We start from the raw sequence: 8,745 nt of genomic DNA on the forward strand, positions 1-8,745 counted from the left end.
ATCCTAAATACGCCCTAGAGAAACTCTCGTCCATCATTACCTCCGAGGACTACAAGGACTTGAGCAACCATTTAACGGAGGCAATGGGTGAGACAGCCTTGTTTAGCATTGAACAGGTAACATTGAGTCCGTTCACTATTCATCCATCCACATTCTCTTTGATTAGAACTAACTCTTTTCTTTTTAGGCCATGGTCAAGATGAAGGGATTGATGGGACGGTGCCTAAATCACGAAACTACCTTAGGCCGTATACAGGAGGAAGCAAGGCAGGCAGAGGATGAACTCGTCGAGCTGAGGGCCTGGAAGGTGATCCAGGAGAAGAAGCTCAAGATGGCTGTGGGGGAGTCGCATCCGTGAGGGATGGCATGCTCAAGTTCTGCCTCTCCGGTCTGCTTGGGGCGTGGCTGCCTTCAGGTTTCTCCTGGTTTTTTCTTGCAACGCTGGTCCTTCTTGATCTTCTTATTGGTCGTTCGGTACTGTATTCTTCTAGCGCAGTTGTTCTTCCAAATCATGGTTTTGTTTGGTGAGACGTTCCATGGCAGCAGCGAGAGTTCGAACTTGTCTTTCGAGGGCAGTCGTGGGTGGTTCCTCTCCTTGAACGTCATTAGTAGTTGCCATCAAGCGAGTGAGTACCATGCAACCTTTTAGTCTGGGAAACGATAGTATGGCTTATGAATCTCAACTAAGTTTCCCACAGACGACGCCAACTGATGAAGTCGAGAAATTCACCAGTGAGCTACACGATATCTATGCGCTCGAATGTGAACCTGCACAATACGAAGAAGAAAAACCTAACAGAGAGCACCGCTGTGGTGTCGGCCAAATACCCTCCGAAGGTTAAGTCAGAAATATTCTCACAACTCTAGAGTGCTAGATAGGGTAAATTATGCGTACCTTGATTTATGAGGGCATTGGGGCTTTTATAGTAGTAGTAGGGGGTTGACCTCTCACCCTTGGTGCAGAAGTCTTTTCCTTATAGGAAACATCCCATAGAATCCTTTTTGTGCTAGAATTCTATTTGTCTTCGGACTCTATGAAGTGTTTCGCAAGTATCCCATACCAAGGGCCTTTCTGCCCTCCTCATGGGCTTTGGACCCGCAGATATTTCATACTGGATCCATTTACAACAGGTGTGGCAGATAATGGGCCCGTTCTCTATCGGCCCACTATTGATGACTATCAGGCCTATCTCTAGCCCAAATTTTACCTCTTCAAAGGTGTTTACTAGGTCTAATTAGGCTATTTAAGTGATTACGAGGAGTTTCAACTGCAACTTAATTAGTCATTTTGAGCTATCAACATAGACATAGCTAACACTTTCTTTGAGTCGTGATATAATGACCTTGAAGTAGCTCATTGGGCTTGAAGGACATGAGGTGTTATAAATGGTGTTAACCGTGTGAGTATTTTACACATGCAAGGTTAATTAATTGGATTGAAAATAATAACAAAGGAATAAAAGTTTTATCTCTAATCAATTGATGCGGTTGGAAGAGGAAGGAAGAGAGAATTAGGAAATCTAGAGGCATAACATTGGAAAAAGATAGATAATTGGGAGCTATGCTCAACCAAATATATAGAAAAAAGGCTTGATTTGGAATCACATATTTCCAAATCAAGCCTTTTCTACTCCCACAATGTCAATGCAATTATACAAACTCAAATTTTTTTTTCCTTCCATCAACTTTTCCATCCTTAACCAAACATAAATGAGAGAAACTAAAATATTTTCTATCCTCTCACTTTTTCATCTCCCCAACCAAACAGAGCCTAACTCTCAAATGGATTTCTAGGGTTTTATCTAAGGCTCTTATTCCAATTTTATAGGTAATGAGGGTATATATATTGTGGATGAAGGAAAACAGGAGTCAAACAAAAAAAAACAGCTGTCAGTGTTTCTGATGACTCTTTGGCGAGTTGGCCTACCCTTAGCCAGTAGCTTGGAAGTCGCCACCCAATCGCCAGAGATGCTGTATTGAGCAAGTTTTCACCAACTAGACACTAAGCCCATGTACAATAAATCTCATATAAATATAGGTAAATGATTGAAAGAATTACAATCAAATTGGCACGAAATTAAAGCCAACAAAACTAACATGGAAAAATCACAACTTAACAAGTACTATTTCAAATTCATGTATGGTACAATGAGTTTAAGGAAGTAATTTGTTGGAGGCTAGCCTTCAAACATCCAAGCATTTTGTTTAAGGATCAATTAACAACACATTTTATTAGCTAAATAATACAGAACTTGTCTACAAGGACGTGGAAACACAATGAGGTATTTTACAAAGGCAAATTTCATTGCATTGGCAATAGGAATGAAAATTTATTGAGAAGCAATCCAACAACCATCCAAATATCACAAGCTTTGAGGCTATGCTACTTGGATGATAGAGATTACGGATTGTATGAGAGTGAGCACCAGAAGGATAATAGCAGCGATGGTAGAAGCAGCTTTCCAAGGAGTGCTAAAATATTGATGCGTTAATGTTGCCTTCCATCTATGCCAAGGTATCCTGTAGAAATCATTCAAATCTTCACAGATACGCAAGTATTCAGAGTTCGTATCATACCATATAACATCGGTGTTAAGCTTGTTGACAACGGATGTTGCTGCATTACTGTCGCCTAGGTAATTAACCACGATTTCCTCATTGCACAGTAAATCGATATCTTTGGCAGTATCTATGAGGAAATCCAAGACAGCAAAGTAATCCGTAACGTATCCTTTTCCCTGGGATTGCTCTAATGCAATAATGTTTCGAATAAGAATTTCAGTCGAATCGTCTAACGTTAAGCATGGGATTTCTAACACTCCTCTTTTTGAATCGAAATGTATGCCGAGCAAGCTTTTCCTTGAACTCTTCCTAAACTTTACTCCAGCTTCATTCAGCTGCGTTGCAGAGTACAAAAGTTTAGGAGGTCCTTCTTTTCTTTCCGGTAGCTTCTTTGGAGGATTTAGCTGAAAAGTTTTAAGCAGATGAGTGAAGTGTTTTATTTTCGTTCTCAAATTATCAGGAGTCATGTTTTCAATGTTAAAGGACTTAAAGCACTCAAAAGTAAGCTCGATTAGAGAAGGGGAGCGATCGGGAAAGGCAATGTTGTATAGTGTCTCTAAAACGAAAAAAGGAAGTTGATTTTCGAGTAGTAACAAGTCACGAATTACCATAGAAGCCATCCAATTTTCCTCATCAGCTTCCGCTTCCTCTTCCTCTTCCGCTATCAAAGACTTGGCAATTTTGTGACTTTCTTCATGGTTATCTCCTATGTCATAATTTATCAAGAAAAGCTCAAGAATGAAGATAGCATCCATCAGAATCATTTTCACAAAATCATCCTTACTAAGCGCAATAGTCTTTGCATAGCAACAGGAAATTTTTTCTTCCATTTCCCATACAGTGTTTACTAAGTTCTCCAAGTCTGTCTTAATCTCTTTTCGGTCTATGAAACTCTTGAGGAATCTTTCTTTATATTTTTCCATGGGTTGTAATTTTAAAGTGGAGTGGTGAATGGGGCCAATTGAAATAATCCTAGGAGTGTAGGCTTCTTTATTCACTTTGCAAAGGTAGTCTGGAACCCTGTTGATATAACACTCTGGTGATGATTTTGAACGCTCTGGATTTCCTATCATTACCGTGATTTCATTGACCAACGTTCCAATCTGATTTTCATTTTCCTTACCTCCTGATTCTTCCATCTATCAAGTTGCCTTCCTTAAATTTCCTGTTGCACAAGAGCCACTAGTATTAAAATCACTACGTGTCACCCATGTGATCTGCAAGCATGTTATAATTTCACTTCAAAATTAATTTACAAAAAGTTTTCTATGTGGCCCATATGTAAAATTCATTCTATGGTTTAATTGGTACTACATTCTAATCTGTTAATTTGCGCTGGTGTTTGAAGAACAATGTTCAATCTTACATCTAATCATTCTCCATTCTCCTAGAAAGAAAATTGCACGAAAGATTTGCAAATATTACAATGGATATATTTTTCAGAAAACAATAATTAATAGGTCAAACAATTTAAGTGCTTAAAATCATTGAATTTCATTGGCAATAATTTGGCAGTGTATAAATTGTTCATATTGAAATCTTTCATTTTAGTAAGAAAAAGGAGGTAGTTGTTTTTTGGGAACATATTTATATATTTAGTTTCTGATTCCTAATGTATTTTCTATTATTTTCTCATTGAAGCTTGTCTTTGTATTTGAGTTAATGGTAAGTTTTAGAATTCTAGAACTTTGATTAGCATCAAGTAGTTTGGACATAATTTAGATGGTTTGAAAGTAGTTTTGTGGAAATGACATTGGCATGTGAAGGTATTTGTACTACATAGTTAAAGTAGATGTTCAACAAAGAATTAAGTTTATCCAATCTATGTGCGTTGTGTGTAGTATAACTTGTCATTAAAAAATTAAATTATACAGAATTTAATAAAAATATAACTTGAATATATCTGTATCACCAAAAAAACCCAAATATAATAAGTTTTACAATTTCTTTTACTAACAAATTTAAAAGACAAAAAGGGATTGATGAGAGATAAAGTGAGAACTAAAATGATAAAATGACAGTAATATAGTGTGTGTGTGTGTGTGAGAGAGAGAGAGAGAGAGAGAGAGAATAATAGCAAATAGATGTTGCGGCAACAAGACTAGCCGTTGAGGAGAGTAGAGTTGCTACAACTTCAAAACTGAGGAGAGTAGTGCTACAAATGCCGTCGAGCAATTTTAAACTTATCTCATGGCCACATTATCTCTCTTGGTACCATATTTTGAGAAAATTGATATTATGAAATATTATTTATGTAATGGGTCGAATAAGTTATGAATCTGAATGATTTAGGTTCTTATTTATTTATTTATTTTTTAACGTGTTTTTGTTGAATATTTTTTTTCCTTTGTTGTTGTTTGGCTTAATCTTGTTGTTTGGACTATCTTTATGTTATTTGGGCCAACTTTTTTTTTTTTGTTCTTATTTGGGCTTTTAATTTTTTTGTTTAAGGGGTTAAAGATTATATTTAGTGGGCCAAGATTATTTTTGTGATTAATGCTAGGAACACAGCAAAACTACACAACAATTTTACAATCCTAAATTAGCATACCAAATATTTTTAATTAAATTATCAAAAAGAAAACAAAATTAAATTAAAGACTACGGTGGGTCCCATAGTAAAACTACACAACAATTTTACAAAAATCCTAAATTAGCATACCAAATCATTTTAATTAAATTATCAAAAGAAAACAAAATTAAATTAAAGACTATGGTGGGTCCATGTGTGAGTTAGCATGCTGATTTAGAAATATTATGATATTTTGTTGTGTACCTAACATTATTCTTATTTTTGTGGAACCCAAATTCTTAAGATTATCGAGTCATGGTGTTCAATATATGTTTTTAAAATACTAGACAAAATAGGTATAATTATGTATATGAATTTGGAAGTGTAATTTATTTATTTATTTATATTTGGCAAGTCAAAGTGTTCCTGCTACCATGTAGAGCCGAACGTGAAAGCATATCATAGTTTCATTACAAAACAATATGTTAGAAATTCTCATATTTGGGAGTTCATAAGGGAATTGAATGATCATAAAGGAATGGATATGAATGAAATAGAATAGAATTAAATGTATTTAAGAAAGGGAAATGAATGGAAAAGAAAGGAATGTAATGAAATTAGCTAACCTTGTTTGGATGTTTTAAAATAAAGAAATGGAAAAGAATGCAAATGAATGGAATGTAAGTAACCTTGTTTGAGAGTAACATAGAGAGAAAGAAATGGAATCATTTTATAACAATATTACTATTAGACCCCTGTTTTAAAATAAAGGACTGAACATATAGGGTTATTCAGAGAGTTTTAGTAAAAAAATCATTAAATCTAATTTCATTCTCTCAAATTCCTCACAATTTTAGGGGGAATGAAAATTTAGGTTTTAAGTGAATAGAGAGGAATAAGTATTCCCCCCTATCCATTCCATTCACTTCCACTTAAACAAACATGAGAATAAACTTTTCATTCCTTCTATTAAAACTCTCAAACAAAGGAATGGAAGAATATTCTAAAATTATTCTTTTCATTTATTTCCATTCTATTCCATTTACTCCTCCCAAACAAGGGTTATATGGCACACCGCACATGTATACTACTCATTTGATGGTATACTAATGTATACCATAATAACCACCATGCACTCATTACACGATGGTCACTACACAAATATAAGTGTTTGTAGGATGTGGGGTGTGGGGTGCAGGGGTCAAGGGTCAGGGTTCAAGTCTTCAGGAGAAAACTTCACATACATATACACCTAGATTAGGTTAGAGTAGAATTTCTATCTTTTATAATAAAAAAATGGTATACCATAATAACTACAATTGGAAAATTAATTTTAATTATATCATATGTTACTAAGAGGAAGAAAAAAATGGAAATCATAAAGTATTAATAATAATATAATAAAAAGAATGTTAACTTAAAAAAAAAAAAAAAAAATTAAGAATCAAATTTGACATATTGTGAATTCATATTGTGAATTGACTAATCTAATTATATATAAATATAGATAATGAACACTCAGAAAAAATATAACTATATTAACTACGTGGATTCTAGTTAGCTCAATTGGTAAAGTCTCTAATGGTTGAATAAGAAATCTGGGATTCAATTCCTACCTATACCAAAAATTGATTAGTGTCTTAGTCTGATATTAAAGAGTTATTATCAAAAGCAGACGTCATATGTTGACACTCTCTTAAAAAAATTATATTAATTGCAATTACTATGCCTAATATAATAGTGGCAGTCGATGAATACTATGCCTAATATTAATTGAAAAACTCCTACCAACTATTATAAAGTTTGTAAGTGGCAAGAGTCGCAAGATATGATATTGTCCGTTAATAAAAAATGACCGAAAATTCTGAAAGTAATTGTTGTGTGGGACTAGCGCTGGCATTGAAGATTTAGGATAAAAAGAGATAATATCGGTAAGTTAAATAAGGAGAAAATTAAATAAAAAGATAGACAAATTAAAAGAGAAAGGTCATGCTTTCTCAAAAAAAAAGAAAAAAAGAAAAAAAGAGAAATGTCATGAAAGCATACCTCACTTGCAGCTGAAAGAATGACAAAGTAACTGTAAGTGCAAACTATCAACAAACGATGCGATGTTTGGTTCTCACAACTCACAGCGATAAAATGAAGCTCATAAAGGATATATATATATAAAAGAACACTGCAACTGTATGTCAAAATATACGTCACCTATTCTCCTTTGAACTTACGTCACATTTTTTCCCCGTCTAGTTGTGGGGTTTGAGTACCAAAATTCAAGTTGTCTTAAATGGGGAGGAGTGGGGTAGCATATTAGGTTCATTAGATTAGGATTTCTATCTGAGCTCACCCAAAAAAAAAAAAAAAAACTAAACTAAACTAAACTTAACTTCAGCCTTCGGGTATAGGTAATTCACTTGGTATATGGCAAGTTGTGGATTAATTAATTAACTCACTTTCATACATATTATTAAGTTAAAATAAACTTATTTTCCAAAAAAAAAAAAAAATTTGTGGTTCACATTCAAGCTGTGATAGGACTTACATATTCTAAACCATGCATATTAATAAAACTTTACACTAACATTAATTATAACCAGGGATGGAGCCATTTATTGGCTCTGGGGGGCAAAGGTCCCCTAAATTTTTTTTTTAAAAAAATATTAGTATATACGTAGTACTAATTTTAGCAATTTTTGTTTTATAAAATTATATTTTGAGTATTCACATCAATCTCCTCAAATATTTAACTAAACTAATAAAATAAAATAAAAACTCTACTTTGGCTAGTTTAACTATCTATTATTTTCATACACATACATCAGCCTCAATACTTTATCAATATTGAAATTTAATATAGCGAGAATAGAGGCTCACTATACGTAGAGATAAGATTATCCTCTTTAAAAACTTTAGTTAATTTAGTGAGGATGATGCATGTTTGTTTTGGTTGAGTTTAGATAAATTTTTGCTGAAATATATTTTTTTTTTAGTAAATAATAATATTTATTAGAACACACACGAAAATAATAATACTAATGTTTTAAACTGGATTTATAATAAATTACATAACCAAAGTACAACTACAAAAGGGCCTAACCTTTGTAGTTGTACTTTTGTAGTTGTAGATTGGGGTTATAAATTTTTGCTGAAATATTAAATTGGTGAGACTGATGTAAATGCTCTAACAATACCATTGATTCCATTAATTAAGAGTAATGCTATAGCCACAGACTTTTCTATAACGTTTTTACAAACTATTGAGGCAATAAATTCTTATCGGTTCACATTTGGACTCACCATTTACATTACTTTTTTACTTATCAATGACAAAATTATTTGTTAAAAAGTTTGTAACTCTGACATTTTTCTCATTTCAAAAGCTATAAAAAAAAAAATTTATAGATCTAAAATCTAAAACAAAACATACAAGTCCAAAAAATTAGTCCAAAAACAAAAATTACCAACAATAAAGCTTAAAAAAATTATGCCCAATAAATCAATTTCACCCAAAATAATTTTGTCATTATCTAGTAGCAAACGCATATTATCAAATAAAATAAAATAAAAAACCCTCAGCGACCAAGCAGCAACAAAGCTGCCACACACAACTAGCACAGCGAACAACAAAGCCATGCCCCTAACTCCAAGTCCTAGCTACGTCGCTGATTAAAACT

At 33.4% G+C, this 8,745-nt stretch overlaps 1 protein-coding gene across 1 annotated transcript; it reads right to left on the bottom strand.

The window, feature by feature from the left end:
• Positions 1-2,378: 2,378 nt before the first annotated feature.
• LOC136066582 (UPF0481 protein At3g47200-like) lies at positions 2,379-3,701 on the bottom strand. Its single transcript, XM_065771130.1, has one exon. It carries the CDS (start codon positions 3,699-3,701, stop codon positions 2,379-2,381), a length of 1,323 nt encoding a protein of 440 aa, XP_065627202.1.
• Positions 3,702-8,745: the final 5,044 nt, after the last annotated feature.

Source organism: Quercus suber, unplaced genomic scaffold, assembly GCF_002906115.3.
Source record: "Quercus suber isolate HL8 unplaced genomic scaffold, Cork oak 2.0 scaffold_39, whole genome shotgun sequence".
Taxonomy (NCBI): domain Eukaryota; kingdom Viridiplantae; phylum Streptophyta; class Magnoliopsida; order Fagales; family Fagaceae; genus Quercus; species Quercus suber.

Bases quoted from the DNA above. Each gene is read 5' to 3' on its own strand.
- LOC136066582 (XM_065771130.1), bottom strand. From the start codon at position 3,701: ATGGAAGAATCAGGAGGTAAGGAAAATGAAAATCAGATTGGAACGTTG.